General features: G+C 35.4%; 1 protein-coding gene across 2 annotated transcripts in view; it reads left to right on the forward strand.

Annotated features, from left to right (window-relative positions):
* The window catches only part of lrp1bb (low density lipoprotein receptor-related protein 1Bb), a 257,531-nt gene that overhangs the window by 169,297 nt on the left and 62,946 nt on the right, over positions 1 to 25,288 (forward strand). For both annotated transcript variants that reach the window (XM_052566199.1, XM_052566198.1), the window contains 12 exons: positions 358 to 532; positions 669 to 763; positions 1,958 to 2,107; positions 12,757 to 12,897; positions 15,077 to 15,202; positions 15,350 to 15,481; positions 19,738 to 19,872; positions 20,228 to 20,357; positions 21,639 to 21,765; positions 21,884 to 22,035; positions 22,347 to 22,471; positions 22,597 to 22,968. In XM_052566199.1, the coding sequence (XP_052422159.1) occupies positions 358 to 532; positions 669 to 763; positions 1,958 to 2,107; positions 12,757 to 12,897; positions 15,077 to 15,202; positions 15,350 to 15,481; positions 19,738 to 19,872; positions 20,228 to 20,357; positions 21,639 to 21,765; positions 21,884 to 22,035; positions 22,347 to 22,471; positions 22,597 to 22,968 (1,860 nt within the window). The remainder of the gene's footprint in view (positions 1 to 357; positions 533 to 668; positions 764 to 1,957; positions 2,108 to 12,756; positions 12,898 to 15,076; positions 15,203 to 15,349; positions 15,482 to 19,737; positions 19,873 to 20,227; positions 20,358 to 21,638; positions 21,766 to 21,883; positions 22,036 to 22,346; positions 22,472 to 22,596; positions 22,969 to 25,288) is intronic.

Raw genomic sequence — 25,288 nt, forward strand, 5'->3', positions numbered from 1 at the left:
TGCTGCCATATTGTAGGTTTGCTCACACTCACTCTTTTTTTTCAATTATGAAAAGACTGTGTTCACAGGCGGTATGCTTTTAAAAAATGATGGTAGAAGGAGTGTGTTGGCAGAATATAAATAATATCTTATGTGATAGGAGAGCTTGTTTGAGAAGTTCTCTGGGGATTGCTTCTTCATAAGTGCTGTCATCAAGCATGTTGTATTTCTTAAACCTTCACAAACTGATCAGCATGCCGACCATGTGCCTTTGCACACAAGACTTTTTATTACAGTGTGCGCATAAGTGTTGTAGTCTCCCATGAGGTTTGTTGTGATATGCACCTCTGTGCTAATGGCTATCTCTGGTACGTGCAGATATTCAAAACTGCCGTGGGCTGGCAGTAGATTGGCTCTCGAGGAATATGTATTGGCTGAGCTCTGAGAACGAGGAGACGCAGATCAATGTTGCCCGACTAGACGGATCTCTAAAAACCTCAGTCATCCATGGGATTGACAAACCAAAGTGTCTGACTGTGCACCCAGCCAAAGGGTAAGCAGCCCACATGGACAGATTGCATGTATGATAAAGAAAGATTTGTGTTTGTTCATCTGTCTGTCTGTCTGTGTAATCATGAAAATTCCTATGACTCATGTTCCTCCTTTTGTTTTTTTGCATTATGGTCTAGAAAAATCTATTGGACAGATGGAAATACAATAAATGTCGCCAGTATGGATGGAAGCAACAGAAAGGTTCTTCATCAAAATCAGAGAGAACCAGTTGGTATGTCTGATTCCTTTGACAATCTAACAATCACAGAAGTTTAAAGTACAAGAGGAGTTGTACTTCATTGATATACTTAAGACTTATTTTTAGAAATTTGTACTTTATATAAATAGAAATCTTAATTTCCGAGAACAAATTCATGCTTTTCATTATACCTTACAATTATCTTTATATCTATATCTTTATTTTGCATGCCATTACATCTTATTTCCACTTATAATGAAAAACGATTTTACAAAACTTTTATTTAAAGCAGCCAGCAAAATCCATTTCAGACTTTATTGTAATTGGCCACAACTGTGTTCATTTGTCCTTGTGAAGATACATCTGATTAGTCACCCCAACATAGTCTTGAACTACAGTACTGTAGAGTAAAAGCTGAAATTAATTTAATTCAAATATAACTTTTGTGAACTTGAACTTGAGTCGATACAAACTGCTGCTAAATTTAAACAGCTCTCAGAATATAAGTTGTATATATATACACATAATTATTTTTTTTCTATATACAGCGTTACAAAGTCAGGAACCTGAGAAAATTGCTATTTAACAGGTTGCTTTTCAAAGTTTATGCGTAAAAGTTAATTTAATGTAAAGATCTCCCTGGCCTTTTGATTTCATCAGTCTATTTCAAAAGCTAATTAAAAAAGTTAAGTTTTAATACACAGCAAAATAGTAGTACTTTAGACTTTTCTTTTTATTTTATTTTATTTATTTATTTATTTATGGAACATCTACACAGTTCCCATCCTCAATTCTAAATATAGTTCCTTTATATATCCCTGTGCGTTAATTGATAAGCAAAGCAAATGCTTCTTTTGTTTCAATGGCAGTCTTGGAGAAGATGCCCTGAGAGTTGAAAGTCAGTTGTTGTTGGTGGGAGTCTATCATCCACTAGCCCCTCTCAGTCACAGCTGTCCTGACACTCAATTGAAATATCCTTCACTTGTCACAATCAATTTTACCACTCTGTCAAACCCTCACCATTTTTAAACCAGGTTTAAGACAGAGATGAATTTAGTCAAGTGATTTAGAGTGTCACAAAGAGGTCACAGCTATATCTCAAGCTATAAAGAATGATCTCACCTTCAGATACATATATAGTAATAGTATATGTAAGGTATTTTAAAGTAATGACTCCACACCAGCACTCCAAATAACAGTTTTTAACTGATTCTTGTTTTCCCTTAGGACTTTCGATTGACTTTCCTGCTGGGAAGATGTATTGGATCAGTTCTGCTAATGGTACTATCAACAGGTGCAATCTGGATGGTAGTGGCTTTGAGGTCATTGAAAGCATGAAGAGGGACCTAACTAAAGCCATGGCTCTAGCAGTCATGGGTAAGTGATTGTTTAATTCCCTCTTCGGCAGTCAGGCTTGGGTCAAAGGTTAACCACAGCATAAACCATAAGAAATTGGAGACATAACAGTACATGTTGATTTGATGGCATATGGCTGGTATTTTATCTGTGTTTGGTTTTCTAATTAATGTTTGTGTTTGTGATGTGTTTTTTTATTATTATTATTATTATTATTATTATTATTATTATTATTATTATTAAATTACTGTACTTTGTTGCTGTGGCAACATAAACCATAAGGAGCACATTTATAAATAAAAAAATAATAATAAGTGAAAATCTAAAGAGGCAAAGATCTAAGTCTCACATGGCATGCCCACATACCATCTGATTAGCTGGTAAGCAGCTGGCTGCAGTTTTACCAGTTTTATCAGGAAAAAAACTTCTGTTTAAAAGATACCAGGCTGGAACAATGAGTGTTTCTGAAAAAGAACTGGTTAACAGATTTGTCAGTGTTTGCAAGGAATTTGCCTTTGGATTTTGAAAAGATAGTCTGTTAGCAATTCAATTAGATAACCATACTCAGAATGGGATATTCCCATTTTTCCTGTATGTTTTGTATCTGTATTTTTTTCATATATTAAAAGAAAGTCAACACACATTTCCAGTTATGTCTGTCTTGCTCACAGAGATTGCTTAACAATTATGTGATTTTTGGCCAGTAATTGATTTTACCATCCCTAAATGTCTGGCTAATACAAACTGGTCTGGTGTTCTCTTTATGTCAAAAAGGCTATTAAAAAAGTTTTAAAATATATCAGACTTTGTAAATAGTCAAACCTGACACTGCGATTCTACAGCTACATTGCTACAGAAGGGAAAAGACATAATTCAAGACATTTTGTCAAAATAGATTTAACAATTTCCTTTTAGCCCTGGGAAACTCATCATGGTATGGGAATAAAGACCAAATTTTGGTTCCCTGAGGAGCGTAAACATACATCTCAGTATTAGAGAAGTGGTGAAGTTTTATTGATGTAGCTTTATATAGATCAAGATAATAAAGGCTGTCTTGGAAGATATCCATTTGATTTGACGCAATTTTTAATCGCAAACTTTAGGTCTGCTGTATGATTCAAATTACAGCTCTAACCATTGCCCAAAAGCTATAATTCTAGGGATTATAGAGAATTCAGTCATATTGGCAGCGTCAGAAGCAGCAAGAGTTGCATAACTTTTTTTTTTTCTTTTTGTTCACCCTACAGCAAATGAAAGTAGTACATTTAGCAAAGCCTGTAATGGCGCACTTTCACTTTTTTGTATTAGATGAATTCCCTTTCTCTGACTTAGGTTTTGCTTGAATGTATTGCACACTTTTGTTTTGGATTGCATCTGACATGCTTTCTCACATTACTCCCTGCCTGTCTTCGTGGGTAGAAACTTATGCCCCCAAATTATTCATTAGCATGTATTTATTTCCCTAAACCCCAGTTTTAACTGATTACACTGTCTGCATGCTGCAAAAGTATTAATCTTGGGAAAGCCTCTATAGTCACGTTCTATTTTAGAGCAGCTATGATGAGCTGAAAAGCAAATGTTTACTTGTAAGAAGTGGTGACAGACTCTTTTAATTAAACAAAGTTTGAGTCATTATTAAATTGGGAGCAGAATGCAGGCTGCCACAAAGACTAATGGGTTACTTTCATAGAAGTAGCAATGTACAGCGAAACAGCAAAATTATGCATTCAGTAGGTGCTATCTATCACAATTAATAGGTCTTTGTTCCATAGAGGAAATGCTTTCCATTACTTCTGCAAAAACCTATGGCTCTTTTTGGTGGACAGTTATGTTTCTGTACTTTACATGCATTAATGAATTCGCTGGCTTCTTTAAATTATAAAGAACTGGTCTTATTAGGTGATTTTAACTTAAATTGGATGCATACAATATCCGATCATTTAAAAGTGTTTTGTGATAATCTAAATCTTTTTCAATTGGTAGATTCACCAACTAGGCCTAACTCGAAAAGCACCATTAGAAGGCTACAACAGGAAACAAGTTCGGCAAATCAATACAGAAATTCAGTAGCTGGTTGATTATTTATTAGAAAATTTTCTATTGCATCAAATTTCAGATTCTTTAACATTGCGAAGATAAATAGAGAATTGAATCATTAGGAAGTACATCCTCCCTTTCAGAATTAAATGCAGATTTAATCCATACTGTATATAAATATAAGTAGATAAATGTGTATTATTTGTATATACACTACCATTTCTAGCAAAAGTAATAAGTACGTTTGTAATTCATTTTTGATTTTGAAAAGTTTATTCTCACAAGATTACATTTAATTAATCAAACTGTAAGACTATACCATAAAAACAGATCCATGTTGAAAACTGTTGTGCTCCCTAATGTTTTTGTAGAAATTTGTAAAAACGATTTTTTTCTCAATAATTCTTTGAAAATAAAATTCAAAAGAATAGAATAGAACATGTTACAGTGTAGTTGTCATTCTACTGTAATATAAATGCACAAAGAAGATGAAGGTAAAGGCAAATACTATTTTAATAAATTCCAAACAAAAGGGTAAATTCAGGACGGACAAGCAGGTGCACGCATAGGTAAATATTAAAATAACATTAAATAGATAACGGCGACCAAATAACCAAAAGAGGGCAACTATACACAAGATAATGATGGTAATTAACTAGACACAGATGAATGGAGGTTAACTAATAATAACTAAATGAGAACAGGAACATAACCAAATAAGATCACACAAGAACTAAACCAGAACAGAAGACAGGAAAACAGCAAATGAAAGAAAACACAAGTCCATAGGTCTCACAGTAGTCTTTACTGTTACTTTTGATCAGTGCATTTCTGCTCAATAAAGTATTCATTTCTATAAAAAAAGTAAATCTTATCTTATCTTTTTTCTGAAATTAATCGCGATAAATCCCACGTAACATTCACGTTTTTAAATATACGTTTATATTGCAATAATTTTACATTTAATCTTCAATATAGCCAATATTATTGATGATGTCTGTATAAAAATGTTTCCCTCCCTAATATTTTGTATACTGTTTTTAATATTTAATATTTTGTGTACATTTGCGCTTTGATATAAAAAGATAAAGGCTACAGTGTGCGATAGGGCCTTTGTGCGTTCAATTGTAGAGCATGATCTTTAGAGGGCATGTTTTAAAAATCTCCCATTTAATGTGACACTAAAAATGTTCTTAAGTCTGGCTCACACTACAGGATTTTTAGCCTGATTTAGCCCCGATTTCCCCCTACCGAGAATCGGAGCAAACATCTTGTTGAGCACCTCGATCTGTCCCGATGTTCGGCGCGGATTATCTGGTAATGTGAGGCGTTCACCGATCGAATCTTGCTCCTCCTGATTCGCTCGCACACAAGTTGGGGCAGCCCTGATTATTATCAAACATGTTTGATATTTAGGATTTAAATCGGGATGATGCTGGCTTTATGATTATGTCAGTACTTTCACAGCCAATGCGCAAAACCACAAAACAGCTGATGCACGGCTTCATTGGATAGCGGTGATAGAGGAAACTGTTTCTTGACATTTTTTTTTAGCAAAACAACTGTCTGTAATGTGTCGAAACTGCATCACAACTGTAAGGAAAAATAGAAGAGCTGGAGTGAAATCGCCTCAGCTTTGAATGCATCGGGTGAGTGCACAAAGCTAGCAACCTAAAAAAAAAAAAAATTAAGTGATGATCTGCTGCATGAGATCACGTGAGGCGCTCCTTCTGGCATGATAATCTTAATGATATCTTGCAGTGTGTGATGTGCCACGATGTTCAAATCTTGTGTGTGCATGTCTAATATTTGAGAGAAGATAATCTGCAAAGATTCTCCTTATGTGTGTGCAGCAACCAGATTTCAAAATCGGTTATGATTTTAAAACTCTTGTAGTGTGAGCCAGGCTTTAGCGACTGAATAAATGCAGAGTGAGAATGCAGAGAGACAGAAAGAACAGCTGTGAGTGGGGTGGTCAACCCAAGCTCTGCTTAAAATTCTTTTAAGGCATTAAACTGAAAAAAAATTATAATAATAATAATAATTGCCTGTGTGTTAACGCGTTAACATACATTTGTGTATGTACACCCACACACATACACTTATGTATGTCATGTACCACCAGCATTATGGATCAGTTATATTTATTTAAAGCTTTATCACACCTTTATAAAGGAAAGACCATCTCAGAGCCTGAATGGCCAGGGGCTGATTAGATATGCATGCAGGTGGGCGGATGATCTCGTAGACCCTTGAGTTGGTGTTTAAGTGGGTAGTGAGTGGAATTTAACTTAGAATTCCATATTTCTATCTTCTTTGCTGAATATAAACTATAGTCAAGCAATAATATAAGATAATGTCCTTCTTTCCTTCACAAATGCGCACATAAATACCTTACCATGCATATGGAGTTGATTATAAGGTATAAAATGTAAAGTAAGCACAACCTCAATGTAAATATGAAAGGAAACTATGCGAAGAGATGAAAGATTCTTGGTGTGATTGATTTTATCTTTGTGATAAGTAAAGCAGACTGGGGTTTGCACGTATAGTCTTTATGATAATACAGCTCTCCCTTCCAAGCACACAAAACTGTGCTTTTCTTTCAAATACTGGCAGTCTGTGTTTTTATAATGCATATACGGCACATTCCCATGCAAGTTACCCACAGAGATCTAAAAGAATGGCATATATTATTATGAAGCATGAGAATGTCATCAGAGAACAAAGAGTCCGATTCAGCATTGAGGAAATTTTTTTGAATATATTACAGTCCCTTCACCCCACGTGCTTCACAAGTCAAAAGTTTAGGCACACTTTCTAAACCTTTATTTATATTATTTTGCAGAATTTAAAATAAGAAGTCATCAAATCTATGAAATGCAGACCTGCCAACATGTACGCATTTTTCGTACTCTACACGCATTTTGACCCATACGTACGCTTGTACGATTCGCTGCTCTCTAGGTACGCATTTTGTTGAGTCTCGCATTTCGCAGATTTCAGTCTATGCAATCTTTGACGCTGATTCTGCCGCTGATCCACAGCGTGTAAGTGGAGTGAAAAGCTTTCGGCCAATCAGAGCGCTGCATGTTAACCCGCCGCCCACCTGCCCCTCCTATCCACAAGCAGTTAGAAAAGTGGTGGAATGGCTTGAAATCTAGAAGGTTTTAGACAGGCCAGGTGCTGATTAACGTAAGATAAAGGTAACAGTTAGGCTATGTTTAGCCTAATTGAATTTATGAACATTAAAAATGACCTTGACATCATAACAAGCAGTCCAGCTGTGACGAGCTTAGTTCAGTTCACGCGTTCATGTAGGCTAACATGAAAGGGTGGCGCTGCCAATAACACACCTAAAAGCTGTCACAAAGAACTGGCAAAAGTAATGATTATGAATATTTAATTCATATAATTATTAATAAACAAGTGTTTCGGTATCAGTGTTGTGTCGACTGCAAAGATAAATTTGGCGATGCTGTCTCGGGATCTTCGCAGTAGTGAACGCGCCAGGGAAATGCACATTTCATACGGATTAACATTACATAAGCAGAGAGCAGTCTGTTTTCTTTCGTTTTGAATCGTTCTGTTCAACCCTCTGGAGTCTATTAACGCGTATACGCGTTATGAGTCATTTTCTCCTAAACTCCTAAAAGAACTTAAATTACACTTTCAGTTTTAATCGTACAGATAAGAGCAATACATCAATCGAATCTGTAAAGGGTCTACTTTTTTTTTTGGATACAAACATAATAACAACAAAACTTTGTGCACTTATAAAATAAAGATAACAAACAAGGTGCACTGTCTGCAGCCTTTGTATGCGCAGATCTTTATTGACAAACACGTCATTAAAATGAACTGTAACTCCGTGAATACTCAACGAAGAGACATGAGAGAGATATCTATAGAAAGCTTTTTAAACTAACCAAGTGCCACCGAAAACAAATACTCTGTGATAATGTAATCCATATGAAAACAACGCGATGTCTGTTTTTCATGTCTCCCTTCATTATCTTCTAATTCGACCACGCCCCGCGCTGAACGCTCTATTCAGATTCTAATGTTAAATAAAGTTTTTATTTTTATTTTACTGTTTGCTTCACAATGAGAGGAATAATATATAATTCACCCCAAAATGTGATTTGAGTATTTGAGAAATGGATTCCCTCAGAAAAAAAGAATGAAGCACTTTATTCAGCAGAGATCATGAACATGAGTAAGTCTATTTTTATTCATTTATATACTTGTACTAGTTTTCATATAACGTATAAACATTTTACTAGTTAGACTTTTTCCAAACTATAATTCCTGACTAAATGTATAATCAAGTGAAACATTATGAAGTTTCAATAACAATATACGATACTATACCATTCAAAAGCTTGATGTAAATAATATAAATGTAACAAATAAATGTAACTGTAACAAATGTAACAAACAATGCTGTTCTTTCAATTTATTCCCCTGAAAAAAATGGAAAAAAAATTCTCCGCTCTTTTCAATATTATTAATAATCTATTAATATGAGCACAGACATGTTTAGTTCTCTGGTGACAAGAAATGTCATGATTGCCTCCAAAGGCAGCATTTGTTACAAAGAGACTTTCACTGATGCACTACTTAAAAAAGCCAAATCTGCAACCTTTAACAAGTTAAACAATGCAAAAGTTTATACACTATGCATGGAAAAGTATAAAAAAAATTCTTGTTTGTTTTTAGCAAACTGATTTTGATATTGATAACTGCTGGTTTTGCACATTTATTTAATGTTTTGATTTATTTATTTAGAAAGAATGTCCTCAGTTTACTTTTCAGGTGGAAGTTTCTATGGGCTATGCATCCTGTACAAAATGTTCGGAGTGATTGCAGTAATTGTACATTTATGGTCTACTTGTATATGTTATGGCGTAACTACTAAATCTTAATTGGTGAAAGGATATGATGTGTATAATATGTATTATAGTGTTAGGTATCTCATAGGTTTCTCACAGGTGTGTGTGCAACGGTGGAGCATACATTGGAGGTAGGCTGTCAGGTTCTCGCGTGGGGGTGGGGGGGTGTTGAGGTTGGGGGGGGGGGGGTTGTAGTACTCATAAAATGTATTCACAATTAGGTGACCAAAAAATGTAAAAAAATAAAAATAAAAAAAATAAATAAAATAAACTCATGCCAAAACTCATGAGGTAGTTTCTTGGACGCTTTTTAAAACAGTATCCCATGTGTGCTGGACACTTATTGGCTGTTTTTGTTTTTTGTGAATATACTTTTAAAATTAATGTGATAATAATGCATTAATGCAAATTATTTTTAACGGAATACATTTTATTAACATGCAAATAATGCAGCACCCATTTTCTGTTTGACCTATGGCCTAGCCCGTAGTTCAGTAAATAGAAATGCTGTGTTGCAAATGAATTTGCTGCTAGATTTAGTGACTTAAAAAAAAAACACCTTATGACACATCTAGCGTTTTTTTGAGACTCGCTGATACTGCTGCACATGTGTGAGGTATTGCTTTCCCAATGCACGCACACACCTGACTGCTTTTTCACTTTCAATTAAAACAGATATTATGCTGCTTCTCTAATTTTACATGCAAGTATAGAGGAAATTACAGCAAAGCTATTGTCTTTTTATCTTATGTGAATTTGATTTCATCAGACGACAGCTCGATTATCAGTATTTCTATGCAGATTGACATCTTGGAAGGGAGAGCTGGTCATGTTGTCTTAATAATCTGTTGCGTTTCAGTCACTAGTTCATGTTCATTCCATTGTCTGACAATAGAAACAGAAAAATATATTATTGAAAACCGTTTTATTGAGTTTTCTGCTGAATCAAAATACAGTATGTTGGCACAGACAGGCAAAAAAATGTAATAATAAATTTACAGCATGTTCAGAAGAAGTGAGCTGCCCAGGCATGTGAACATGTAAACAGGCTTGTGTAGGTAAGTTGCTCAATGCAAAAAAAAAAAAAAAAAAAAAAAAGAAAAGTTAAGGGAATCTTGTATCTCTATGTTAATATTTTCATGTGTCTAATATACATGAACAAGTGATTTGAAAAACGTCTATGACCTTTGAAATTAGTCTAAATGCTCTATGTTGACTATAGTTTCACTAATAAACATACATTTGCATAAATCATTCATACTGTTTTTGTCCATGCCCTTGTTGATTAGAGTTTAAACACTTGAAAAATATTAATTTAAGGTACATTTGGAACAGATCAAAATGTGTGATTAAGTTGTGATATGTATATATATTCAGATGACAAAAATGACAAAAATAAGTAATCAGAAAGTTTAATCTAATTTATGATCAGCAAAGGAATGGAAAATATGTTCAAATTAATGTCATGGAATTATTCATAAAAACAAGCTTATTTTCTCACTAAATCTATAATTTCTTATACTGCTTGAATGTAGTAAAACACCAACAGATGTAACAGATGTAGGCATAGGCCATAACTCTAATCTTGAACCCTGGATTACGCATAAAATTGTCTTCAGAATCATTCATACAGAACAAAATCAGTGAAAATCAGCTGAGAATTGAACAAATAGTTGTATTAAAATGTATTATAATTATTTGTTCGTCTCTCATCATGTATAATTAAATACCAAAATGACAGCTTTTCTCATCCATGTTTTGAACTTGAATGAAAACAGTTAATTCCATTATTTATTTGTGATGCTTCTAGTGTGGTAGCTGGTCGATGTTTGATACAAACTGCATCTGCAACTGCAAGATCTTTGGTCTCTATCGGCACTATCTCCCTCCCTGCAAAAGCAACATAAATTAGGGCATTTGCCAAGGTTAACCTGTATAACACGCTATCAGTTGATGTCCCTGTAAATTTACTTTGGTCTTGCGGCAAGGGAAATGGTTTATGATTTCAGCCACCTGGCTCAGTAAAATCAGCTACCCTATAGCTTGTGATGAGGGACAGGCCTTATCGTTACAGCGAGGTTTGCAGGGGAAATGTACTCAGCAGAGACAGATGATCAGGAGATCGATAGGAACGGCGGCTGGTTGAAAGATGCATCATCATTATTAGGGGGGAAAAAATCCAATGGCCGCCTTACATCAAAGTCACATCTGTTATTAGACCGTGAAGCAGTAATTGAAGAGCATGATGACTGAAGAAATGAAAGCAATTTTACTGACAGGATGCAATCTCGCCAACTTCTCCTGGTACAATCTTTAATGGGATGTGACCACTCAGGGAAGTGCAAGCTGCTGTTTAGCGGGCTGTGTGTCACCTTAAGACCTGTGCTGGTCTGTGATCAAACAGTTTAAGTGGACATTACACCCAGAAGCAATCATTGATGTCTCTCACCCCAGACAGGTAAAGATTAATATTGACTGCAGTGATGACCTTTATGCAAGCAATCTTTGAATGTCAAATACACTTCTGACTGCTCAGGGTAGGATTTCATTTATACACACCTGGCCTCACTACAGAAAGCAAATGTATTTTCGGAGGCTCACTGTGGCCTAAATGACACCAGTATTTGTTTCTGGTTTATGGAGGAGGTTAAAAAATATTTGTGCTTGTTCTCATCATTAAGTGGACATGTGAAAGGATGTACTTACAGTGTATTTATCTAAAAAAGGTTCTGGTAATACAAGGTAACTACATGGGGTAGGGTTAGGTTTAGGGGTAGGTTCAGGGTTAGTACCTAGTTATTACATACAGTAGTTATTGTAATTACTATAATAAGTATATAGTATGTACATGAGGAACAGGACTGTAAAATAAAGTCCTAACAAAATCTTTTAAAATCGTTGTCATTTTTTTATTTTATTTCAATTTTGAACTATAGTTACTACAATTATTATTACTATTGTAAAACCAAATATCGTGTTGCAGTGTCCATCAACCATAAAAAAAGGTTTTACATTATTTGTAATGTTATTTTTAAGTTGCTAATCCAAAGTGAGTACAGTTTTATTGTAGCAATCGCATAAAAGTATGTGGTATTTTGGACTGTGATTTTGTTGGTTAATTTATTTCATCCAATTCATTCATTCATTCAGTTAAATGCCATTAGGTTCATTCAATCTCTCTGTACTTTAACAAATACAAATATGTGTTTCATTTTACGGTTGCATGGCTACGACTGTCTCCGGCTCTCCTGTATTCCTGCAGCAGACAGATATGGTCTAGGCTCAGAGCCAAGGACAATCTCTGAGGCCCTTTGTGGCACACTCAGACTTACAGAGCGGAAACATCACGAGAGGCTTGCTAGCCGCAGCGCCACTGTGAGAATAGATGCACTCTGATGGCTTTGTGAATGAAGAGACTTTGCCTTCAGCCAGGGCATGTAGCCAGGCCGCCCTGAGCTTTGCCTCATTGACTCACACTGGGAAGGGAACATGCATAATGCTCAAGTCCAATCTCTTTACTTTACTCACTCACTCCCTTTCTCCCACCACCTCCTGTGCCCACCCGCACACTGTGGCGTAGCATAGTTTTGGCACTGGAAAAGCACAGCACACCACCGGATTATATGCATGTGGTATGAAAAGAACAAACAAACGATAATGGCATGTGCCTCCGTTGGCAGCCAGACTTGCGGGTTCTGTGACTTTGGGAAATGAATAATTCATCAGTTTTTTTTCCAGGTGGCAAGCTGTGGTGGGCTGATGACGATCTGGCTCAGTTGGGAACAGTCGCCAAACGGGATGGACGTAACCCGGCCGTGCTGCGCAATAAAACCAGCGGCGTGGTACACATGAAGGTGTATGACAGAGATGGTCAGAAAGGTGCGTTTGCAAGGTTGTTGAAAAATAGCTTGATCAGTCATTGTCTTTGAAATTGTTTATGTTTAATGTCTTTTTAGACTGTAGGATTTCTTTCCAGTGTTGTCATGTTTCCCAAAAGAACAGGAAGTTTGAGTTTGAGTTTTTTACGTAGCCAGGTTCTTTAGTTAAATCACACCCTTTGCATTGAAGTTTACTAAAACTAAAACCTTTAAAAACCTTTATGAAATAATAAAATAAATATAATAAATTATTAAGCTAAATTAGCTAAATAATAATAATAATAAACTTCTAGTTGCACTGTTTCTCATTTTCTAATTTAACTTAATGTAATAAATTAGTTAAAGCTAAAATAAAAAATGAATAAAAATTACAAATGAATAGTGATGTAGACATATTTTTAAATGTCACAACAAAATACTTAAACTGTATAACTTAAATTTCAATAAAATGGCAAAAAAACTAATTAAAACAATTAAAAATATATATAATCTCAATGATGATAAAATAACACTGTCAAGTTCCATGATTTAGCTACTAGATATAACTTTAAATGTTCATTCTTCAGAGCATTTACTGGACAAAATTCTTATGTAAAATATTCTTTGCTCAGTTTTCCCTGTTTAGGACTGCACACGCATTTAAATTAGCCTTAAAGTTAATAGACATGGACTAAAAGCACCAAAACTATATATATATATATATATATATATATATATATATATATATATATATATATATATTTTTATATGCTTAAAATAGCATATAAAAATAATTGTACTAAAATAGACAAGACGATACATTTAAGCATTATAGTGTGCTGTTTAATTTACTTGTAAATAGCTCTAAGTGAGTCAACTGTGTTCTGTTTTCTACCTTTTTAATTAATTAATTTATTTTTACCTAATATAACAAGCTTATCTTCCCTTTGTGTAAGCAGAGATATATTCAGATATTGGTTTTCCATTTTGGGAGTTATTCTGCAAATAATTCACACTAATGGCAGATCCATTAATGGCATTGCTGTTGATTCCACTAAACTGTCGACTTGAATAAGGAATGACCATTAAACGGGCACAAATGTAAATCTATCCAGCCACCAAATTTCTCCGGCAGCAATTAGCCTCTCTATTCATAATGCGGAGCTGTCTTATTACTGTCGTAGATGTGCAAGCTGAGCTTTCCCTGAGAGCTTGTACTAATACACAGTGGTGCAGTTTCCCTCCCCTTCACTTTCAGTTATACAATTACGATGAGCGTAAGACTTCCAGGAATCATCTTGACTTGAAAGCAACACTAAAACCTTTCATCAAACGAGGAGAGATATTCCAAATTTATGACCATCCCATTGTGGCCGAACTTGTTAATGAATTGCTTTCATATAAAAGCATACATGACATAACTCAGAAACTGTCTCAAATTAGTCTACTGCGTCAGCTTTGCCTTTATGACTCATAAGTAGGCTCGCAATCTGCAAACTTTTTTAGAATTGTATCTGCTAATTTGGGGGAAATCATCATAATTTTGACAGTCCGCACTATTGACAGTCCTAGTTTTTATCAGTAGAAATTGGAGTTTGTACAACAATATTCTCTGTAAAACTGCTTTGTAACGAAATTAAAGAAGCTATAAAAGAGACAAATTTAGCTTTGGTATTAAAATATTTGATCATTATTTTACATTATCATAACATTTCACAGTATTACTGTATTTACTGTATTTTTTATCAAATCATCACAGCCTGGGTGAGCATGAGACACTTAAAAAAACTAAAAGTATTGACATTATCATTATATATAAAATAAGCTGCAGTGTCAAGTTGATTGATTATTTTCCAGATATTTTAATACTTTGCTTTGGCATAAGGACTATGTGTATTTAATTTAATTTTAGAGGCCTTTATATGTTCTCACACTGTATAAATGGGTCATACAGTAAACAATGGGTTCAGGAAATGTATAAAAACAGTCATTATTTTTACAGTTTAATTTGGATTCACTAGTAAATCTGAAATTACATGTTTTATTTATTGCAAATTTATGTTTTCAGAACAGTTTAGAATTGTTATCTTCCAACAATGTATAAGCAAATCCCGAAAGCTACAGTCAGCAGTCAGCAGTTTTCTCCACAATTCGATTTTTCATTCATCAACGTTTTCTCCTTTTATCATGGTTTCTCTCAGGTAGGAACGCCTGTCAGTTGAATAACGGCGGTTGCACACAGCTCTGTCTGCCCACATCTGAAAACACACGCACATGTGCCTGCACCATTGGCTATAACCTACGCAGTGACCGTCTGTCCTGTGAAGGTAGTTTTTTTCCTTCACTTCTAACAGGAATTCATGTTGTCTTTGGGTTAGCTGCTTGTTTTGTTATGTAGAAGGTACCTAAAGATAACTGTGTGACGTTTGTTTGACCTTCATCTGACATCTCTTGCTTGTTGTTGTCTATCACAGGCCTGAGTTCTTTTCTGATGTACTCTTTTCATGAGGGAATACGTGGAATCGCTCTGGATCCTGGTGACCACTCCGAGACCCTGATGCCCATCAGCGGCACCTTGTTTGCCGTTGGCGTGGACTTTCATGCAGGTACAAACACGGCTCTTACCGTGACTCAGTTCTGCCACAGTATCTTCCAGTGTGTTCACTAGTGTATTGAACCGCTCTTTGAATTCCCTCTGTGTGCACAACAAAGATAACGCATGTATCGCTTTCTGTGCATTACTCTTTTTTTTTTAAGTTGATGCTGTCAGATGTACAGTCTCATGTTAGCTGCACACTCTCTTACCAGATCAGAAGGGACTTAACAACACTGCATATCACATGTAGAAGAGATAAAATGCTCAGATTGGTTAAACGAGTATGTGTAAACAGATAAATATTCCCTTTATATCTCTTACAGCTACAACTATAAAAGATAGAAAGCAGTATAGTAGATTATCTAGCAAATGAAAGTAGAGCCGACATTGCCACGCTGATGGTGTTGAGGGGTTGTTGTCATACTATGCATTATTCATTCTGTGAATGAGGTTAATTTGACAGCGGTCTGATGCAAGATTATTCAGCCTTTTTTGGGGGAGTGTTTTGTGGTGACAAGTGGCATAAATGAAATGAACGTCAAAGAGGCAGTCCACATGTGATGGTTTAAAATGAGCATTCTAACAGTCAATAATATGATACATTTCCATAAAAATGCAAACACATATGTCTGCTGTAGTACAGACTACTTTCTGTAGTCATTCAAATGTGACCTGACCTTTCCTACTCCTACTCCCGTAAACAAACAATGCTGGAAATAGTGAATATAGCCTTTCATTCAGTTTGCTGATAATAATTATGGCTGTCAATCAATACAAATGTATATTAATATACAGTAGATTTTTTAATATTTGTATTCTATTATTGTGTTGAATGAGATAATGGCTATATATAACTTACAATAATGTGTAACTATTTGTTATTTGTTTTGTCATGTTAAAATTACCTTTTTTATCATGTTTAATGTGTGGGGCAGGCCCGTCGCAACAAGGCAGGCAAACAAAGCAATTGCTTGGGGCCCCGAGCTGACCTGGGGCCCCAAGACAACGACTGGTTAAGAATAAAATGCAACGACACTGTGTGAGTCCCTTTGATCGTCAATGCAGTAACGTGTAATGACACTGTTATCGGGATCCCCCTCAAGGGGGCCCCTCTCAGTAGTCGCTGACAGCAGCCAGCCAACCAAGTCAAGTGATCTCTGCTTTTTTTTTTTCAAACGGAAGGAATATGGTTACTGTAATATGTTTTTTTTTTTTTTTTTTTTTTTACGGGATAAGGAAAACGCAGATCAGAAATCGCAGACTGCAAGGAGTCAGCAGTGTTTTGATTCGAGGGCTCAGGCAAACATAAAGAGAACGTCGTGGTGTGTTTCGATTGCAAGAATCGCGGAATCCAGTCATAAAAACAGAATTTACAGTTTAACACAGAATGACACGTAATTTGCCAAATTTTGAATGAATTAATAAAAAATAGTTCATTGCGCTTACATTAAACCACGATACGGACTAATATATGTAAATATTAAGCAGGAACAGTCTGTTTAAATATGAATCCTGCATGTTCTGCTTGTCTCTGTTAATGAAAGGGGCAGAAGACGCACTGAAGCGCGCGTGCAGTGTTGCCAACTTCTTTCAATGGAAAGTAGCTAAACCCTGCCTGAAATGTCGCTAAATGTCGCTAGATGACGTCATATGCTAATTAGCATATTCATGACGTAAGTGCGTCATATTATCTTGCCCTTTCTGTGCTCATGTACTGCATTTTAAGGCAGTCAAAATTCGCAATAAAAGTTTTTTATTATTATATTTGAATGTTTCTGTTGTCCGACAACGGAATTAATATTATAATGACTGACACGCGTCTATTAAGACTACATAACCAGCTCTCAAAGATGTTAATCTCCGCACTAAAATCCTATTCACGACATTGTCTAATGAAATCACATACACATAAGATTAAGATAATGATTGTACTGTGATTTCGGCTATACTTGTATGTAAAATAGAGTTAGAAGCAACAGAATATATTTTTTTAACTGAAAGTGCTGCTCATCTCTGCTTGCTGAACATAGCAGATGCAGAGAGAGAGAGGCGTGTGCGCACGCTGGGAGAGAGAGAGTCTCTGAGAGTCTCAGAGACTAAATAAGGTCTGTCAAAAAAAGTCGATAGATTTGTCGCTAGTCGCTTTTTTTGAAAAAAGTCGCTATGGGGGTCTGAAAAGTCGCTAAATCTAGCGACAAAGTCGCTAAGTTGGCAACACTGCGCGCGTGACGTTCGCGGTCATTTCAGTCTCGCGTCTGATGTCTCACTAAATGAGGATGTGAACACATGAACAACATCTACAGAACTGCTCTGACAGTCACTTCATGAGCATTTGACCGTTTGATCTGAGTAAAATTAGAGTCAGATCACATACACAGAACTGTAAAGGTACGTCAACCCGTCAAACTAAAAGTCCTGTTTTAGACAAGTATTTGCCAGAGATGTATTACTATTGTTCAGCAGAATGTACATAGCCTACTACACACAAAAAAAAAAAAAAATCATTTTTTTTTTAATTTAAAGGTTTAATCACACAATTTCTTCAATGTTTTATTTTTAATAGTAAATCCCCTTTGTTTAACAAAAAGATAAGTTTGCTTAATTTTCAATAATTAAAAGATAAATTAATGTTTGGTGTTTAATGTGCATCTCAGAAAATGCTTTATTTAAAAACCCACCTGAATGGCACTTAAATGCACTTAATTCATCTGTCAACTTTATTGTCATTGTTCAAAGTACAAGTACAGACAGAGAAACAATTATTAATAATTAAATGTTTATTTTTGATGTATGCATTGCATTCTATGCATTTAAAAAAAAAAGAAAATCTAAAAAAGGAAACTTAGTTGTTCATTTAACGCACCCCTGAGCTGTTAATAGTGACCTCTTTCAATATGCTAACAGTGAAATGGTAAAACGTACTTCACAGGTAATTTTGCTTCTATGTCCATTTTGCTTGGGGCCCCCAAATTCCTTTAAACAGCCCTGGTGTGTGGGTCAGGGAATTTTTTATGTATTTGAAAGTGTCATTCACTAAGAACAAATATATTTTTTGAAAATAAATGCAATACAATTTAAATACAATTCAAACTTCAACATTGTGAAATATTACTGCAATTAAAAATAAAATTAAAAAAGAAAAACATTATGATGATAATGGGTCCTTAAAATAGTACTACTGTTACTTCTTATCATAATAATGATAATGATGATGTTTATTATTTTTATGATGATCTTAATTGGTTCATTCAAATAAGGGAAGTCATTCAATGAAAAAAAAACGTATATTTTTAAACAGATTAATTACTATAATATCGTGCACCTTGTTTGTTATTATTAATACTAATGATGATGATGATTATTATTATTATTATTAGTAGTAGTAGTAGTAGTAGTAGTAGTATTAGTATTATATACTAGCAAATGTGTGTGTATATATATATATATATATATATATATATATATATATATATATATATATATATAGCAAGAAAATCACTACCTTATAATATAGAATATACTTATACATCATTTGAAGTATTCTTCATTTATCTGCTTAAACTGAATGGATATTTATGCATTCAAACTAATAAAATCATATTCAACTGGCAACTTTAAATAATTAGCTTGACAGGTCATTTTTTCACATGCTGTATGGTTTGGGAAGCATGGCGGAATTGCTGACTTAGTAAGAAAGCAGGGCAATAGAGGCAGATGGTCAGAGGGTTTCAATGCAAATGCTCTCACCTACCAGCAGAATCCACTCATCTCAGGTGAAGAAAACCCCAGTCCAGCTCAGCCTATGACAGCTGATTACACATGCATACCATTTGCATGTTATTAAGAGGCAGCTTGTTCGAGCATGAAACAGATGAGGGTCTTCCAGCTGGCTGCTGTCACATGTAAGAGATCCGTTAGCCGAGTGTGAAGTCAGTAATAACAGGAGGATGCAAATAATAACTGCTCTCGTCACATTCAGTTTTTAGAGCAAAAATACCATTTACATTAAGAGCGTGCTTCTGTCAAAGCAATCTTTTAGTCATTGCTAATCATGTTTGATTTCTTTGCTACACCATTTGTTTGTATTTCTCTACCAAATGCTTGTTGGTTTCTGTGGTTATTGTTACCACTAAAAAACATTAGATATTAACATTGGGTCTCTTATAAACAGTATACGAAGCTTCCAGAATATTTCTGCTTCATTTCTTTCTGCACTTGTTTTTTTTTTTTTTTTTTTTTTCATGATGTATGTCCTCCTTCATACAGACAATGATACAATTTACTGGACAGACATGGGATTAAACCGGATCTCAAGAGCCAAGAGGGATCAGACATGGAAGGAAGACATTATCACCACTGGCATCAACAGAGTGGAAGGCATCGCAGTCGATTGGATTGCTGGTAAGAAACAAACATCATTTTAAAAATGGAATGCTGCCATTATTTTTTTTTTTTACCACTGTCACAAATTTTCGAAATAAAATCTTTGCATTTCTAGCCTTTAGATTTACTACTATTAAAATGTTTTAGGCCAGTATTTTATTTTATTTTATTATACAGAGGCTGCATATATTTGGTCAATAAGCACAACATAGTACAATACAATTTAAATACATTAAAAACAGTAATATTGTGAAGTATTGTAATATATATATATATATATATATATATATATATATATATATATATATATATATATATATATATATATATATATATATATATAATTTATTTAATTATTTATTTATTTTACCAGGTAACCTTTACTGGACAGACCATGGCCTCAACCTCATTGAAATTGCTCGTCTGAATGGTCTCTACCGGTCAGTTGTAATATCAGAAGGGCTGGACCAGCCAAGAGCCATTGCGGTGCATCCACAGAGAGGGTACGGATCAGTTTCAGCCATGTCTGCAGTTCAGTAATATAAATCTTTAGAATCATTTTAGAAATTACTGAGTGAATTTTAGGGAAATATGCAAGTGCATTAGACCGGATAATACAATGAGCTCTTGGATGAGAAATGAAAATTTTAAACCTTTGAAGGTCAAATAAATTTTGTGATCTGACTCGGACAGTTTCGCTGACAGAATTGGCTTTAAAATGTCTTGGCCTCCACTAATGAACCGAATTAAGAATTTAAAACTAGCAGATATGCATCTCCATTTAGGCACAGGCTCATTCTGTAGTCCATTATGGTATTGTTTCAGTAATTAGGGTCAGACTTTATGGTTTCCGATCTTGCCAGTTTTGTCTGTGTTTGCCTTGAATTTGATGTTTACAACCTGCAATCTGAATCACACAGCGAAGTTTTAGACATATGAACGCTTTAACCCATCTACCATCTACCATCTACCTGCTGACAGCAGACAGCATCAGGAGTGGGATCCTCTAAATCCCAGACATCCACAAAAAAAAAAAAAAAAAATTGCCTCCTATTCAAGCCTAAGGCTGTGAAAGCTGTCTTTTCCTTTTCCAGTTGAGTCAAACTTTGAATGATATTCTCTTGGTGGTGTAGCAACAGTTATACACTTTAAAGGAATAGTTCACCCAAAAATGAAACCTCTGACATCTTTTACTCACCATCATTTTGTTCCAAAGCCGTTCGACTTATTCTGTGGAGCACAAATGTAGAACTTCTGTCCTATTGACTCTTTTCCTGGCAGTTGAATGAGTGAATGAGTAAAGCTTTTAACCTTAAAAAGGATGCAAAAAGTATCATAAAAGTGGTTCATGTGTTAATAGCTACAAACGGATAATTGAGAACCATATCAGTCAAAGTTTTAAGCATCAAATCAAATGATTAATTGAAAGATTATATTCTATTATGTTCTATTTATGATTCATTCAATGATTAATCTTCTCTAATGAACATGCCATGGGGGTAATGTCAAGATATATTCTTTGATAAGCTGTTCCTAACCAAAATTTGCTAATTAATTGTGAAGACTTGGCATATTGTGCATGAGTCACATTGACTACTTTCTGTGAAGCTTTTGCATCCTCTTTAAGCTTCATGTCTTCAATTCGGAAGTTGTATGGGTTTGGAATTACATTAAAGTGAATAAACAACTACATAATTTTTTATTAAATTCCTTTAGGTCGCTATGAACTTTAGAATTTAGGATGGTTAAAGTAGTATTCTGCAACTGATTTTTCCAATTAACAGTTATTTATTCTGGACCGAGTGGGGGAAGAATCCTTGCATAGGTCGTGCACGACTGGATGGTTCAGACCAAGTTACCCTGGTCAGTTCTGGCATCGCCTGGCCGAATGGAATCACCATCGACTATGAGGTAGGCCAAATTGGTTCCACTTCCTGATATTCCGCTTACTCTCTTCTCTTCTGATGCTGATAAAATGGGGCTGCTCAAAGGGAGAGGCGCTGATGTGCATTTTCAAATTGTTTTCTAGGAAAATAGATTATACTGGTGCGACGCCCGGACCGACAAGATAGAAAGAATCAACCTTGAAACCGGGGAGGGCCGAGAGATTGTACTGTCATCCGCCAATGTGGACCTGTTCTCTGTGGCTGTGTTCGGGGCTTACATCTACTGGTCTGACAGGTAATTTATTACTTTACTAAGTGCTACACTCTCTAAAGTGGCCCACGGAGCCAGCTGCTCCAGTCTCGATGGATTAACCCCTTCCGAGCAAGGTTATTATGAGACCTGCCGTATGTTTCTGTCATCTCCCAGGCAGACTCCGTTGGCCTTATGTAAATAGGGTGTACCGTAAGTCACCACCAAGGTGACGTTTTCTCGGCTTTAGAGTTAAAGCAGCTTTCCTGTGTGTTTTAATAAATCTCGCTACTTTTAATTAGATAACCGCTACCATAATGCTGATGTCAGACTTTATTCTGTGCCATCCATGGCAGAGCCCACGCCAATGGATCAATCCGGCGTGGATTCAAGAGCGATGCCACCGACACCGTCACAATAAGAAGTGGTCTTGGTGTCAACTTGAAGGACGTGAAAGTGTTTAACAAAGGCCGGGAGAAAGGTTGAGGTTTCAACTTAATGAGTTTATTTTTATTATGCCACATATGATTTTTTTTTAACAAAGCCCAGTCATTCTAGATTTATCAATGTGCATCCAGTGATATATTTTTATGCTTTTGCATGTAGGCACCAACCCGTGTGCGAGAAGCAATGGAGGTTGTCAACAGCTGTGTTTTCACCTGGGCAGTGGAAGAAGGACTTGTTCCTGTGCTCATGGGTACTTGGCCGAAGATGGCTTTGCTTGCCAAAGATATGAGGGCTATCTTCTGTACTCTGAAAGGACCATCTTAAAAAGCATCCACCTGTCTGACGAGAGCGATCTTAACTCCCCTCTCCAACCTTTTGAGAATCCAGACTACTTCAAGAACGTCATCGCTCTGGCATTCGATTATCGGCAGCAGACCTCACACCACAACCGCATATTCTTCAGCGACATCCATTTTGGGAATATTCAGATGATCAATGATGATTGGTCTGGAAGACAAGTCATAGTTGAAAGTAAGTCCAGTTTATTGTAAATGCTTTCCGGCTTTATTGTAAATGCTTTCATGGTTTTCAAGGGGCGTTTGAAAAATCCTGCTAATTGCTAGGCTTTTGTTGAGCATAAAAGATGTCCAAAGATGCTTCTTCCACAGAAATGGCGATTTGTTTTTAGCCCTGTCGTCGTCCTGATGCAGACTCATTGCAGTGACCCACATGTTGTTTAATGTTCTGCCGCTAGAACCATTCCAGCCTCTTAGCAGCCATTTGTGAAAGGCCATTTGTTGGAAACCATAAGTGGCACTGCCTGTGATGTACAGCAAGGCCTCGATGCATCCAACATCTAGTAAAAGTGGTATAATAGCTACCTCCATTTTTCTGCAACTAAATGGGACCAATTTAACTGTCAAAAAAGATGTTTAAAACACTGCATCTTTTTTCTGTGTCCCCAGCTTTGATGGATTAAAATCGCTTGTCTCATTTCCACCGTCCTCAAACTGTAACAGAAATATGAGTGGAAGCAGGGTGATATTTTTCAAGATCCTGCCTGTCACTGTTGTTGGAAAGTTCAGAATATGGTTATTGATTTCCTCATGTTCGCTATATACAGCAGACATTTCAGCCGCAATCGATATTCACGTCTGATGGTGGCCCACGATGAAAACCTAATATGCCTAATGACTGTGTATTATCCATTTACAATGTAATGAGACAATCATGGCTGTTCTTAATATCAAACAACCCGTGTATTATGGCTGCATATAATGTAGTGTATGTTTACAGATGGACTTTCTTTCAGATCCGAATATGTCATTCACGATATCATTTTAGATTCACAGCTAATACTGACATAATTAGGTTCAAATGGCAAATAATACAGTGTTGCAATAACGTACATGTACACTAGAGTTTCTTAAATGAAATTGATAGAAGAAATTCAGGGTATGTTCTTAAATCAAATAGTTCACTCAAAAATGAAAAAATTCTGTCATAATTTGTAAGTGCCGACATACAGAGCTGCTGAGCTACAGCCCTCCCGAGTTCGAATCGCGACTTGAGAATCTTTCCCAGTCCCACCCCCACTCTCTCTCCAACTTTACTTCCTGTCAGCTCTGGACTGTCCTATCATAAAAGCAAACACTAATATATATATATATTGTTCATAATTTCATAATTTCTTTTAATAGGTTTTTAGCTTAAAAGCTTCACCTAGAATGTACGTCATACAACTTTAGAACAAGAGTGATTAAACAACTAAAGTTTTGTTTTTTGGGATGGACAATCTTTTAAATCGAGATACAATTTCTGTGTCTTAGGTAAACAGGGGGAAAAATCCCTTAATGTATTTCTGGTACTTAGTAAGCCAGCTCATTTCACTTAATGGGATGCAGATTTACTTAGAAAGCTTATGTGCTGCATGATTAGTGTGTCTATCCACTTACACTACTCTCTGAAATCTCTTTTAACTAACCTCATTGCTTCTTAGGTATTAGACCTTTTTTTCAGAATTCAATTTTACTCAATTTGCCTTTTTTTTTTTTTTAAGGCTATTCTTTGTCATCATGAAAATTGTTTTGTTCTGATTCATCCTTGCCTTTGTTTGGAATATGTACTAACAAAACATCATTTACATCAATTAGAATCACTGTTTCTTTTTTTCTCAGAAGTGTATACTGAGAACAAAAAAAAAAGAAAAATACATGCACACACACACACACACACAAATAATGGTAGCTGCGGTTGCCAGAACTGAAACTTCCATAACTGAAGCATACTTAATCGAAAATCCATCAAATGTTAGCTGTCCCACAGTGGCTTCTGGAAATGTCAATTTATAGTACTTGTAATATTATAATGTAACATTAACTCTGAATATAAGGTAATGTTAACTCTATTACAGTTTTTCACCGTATACAGCAAGGATGCATAACCAGTTAACAGGTTTTTGATGTAGCATTTTTACAGTCTTCTATTATTAAAATAAATTATTTTATTTTATCAATTATTATTTTAGTGTTTATGAAAATATCAAGATTCTTGGTAGGAATTTCAATATTACCTCTACAACTAATATGCTGTTAAATAAATTACCTTTTTAAATTAAGTTAAATATTATATACATTATATCAAATATGAACTAATTAAATTAAAACAACAGCTTGCCCATTTTTTAAGTAATTACATTATTAGCTTAAAACGTTACAACTAATTTGACTGGGAAGTACGTCTATAATTCAAATTTCAGCCTAAAGCACAGATTAGATATTCTGATGGATATCCAACCATGTTCACTTGAGACACTTTTGAAGGAGTAGTGCATTTGACTGGTCACGTGTAC

This window comes from Carassius gibelio, chromosome B9, assembly GCF_023724105.1.
Source record: "Carassius gibelio isolate Cgi1373 ecotype wild population from Czech Republic chromosome B9, carGib1.2-hapl.c, whole genome shotgun sequence".
Classification (NCBI taxonomy): Eukaryota; Metazoa; Chordata; class Actinopteri; order Cypriniformes; family Cyprinidae; genus Carassius; species Carassius gibelio.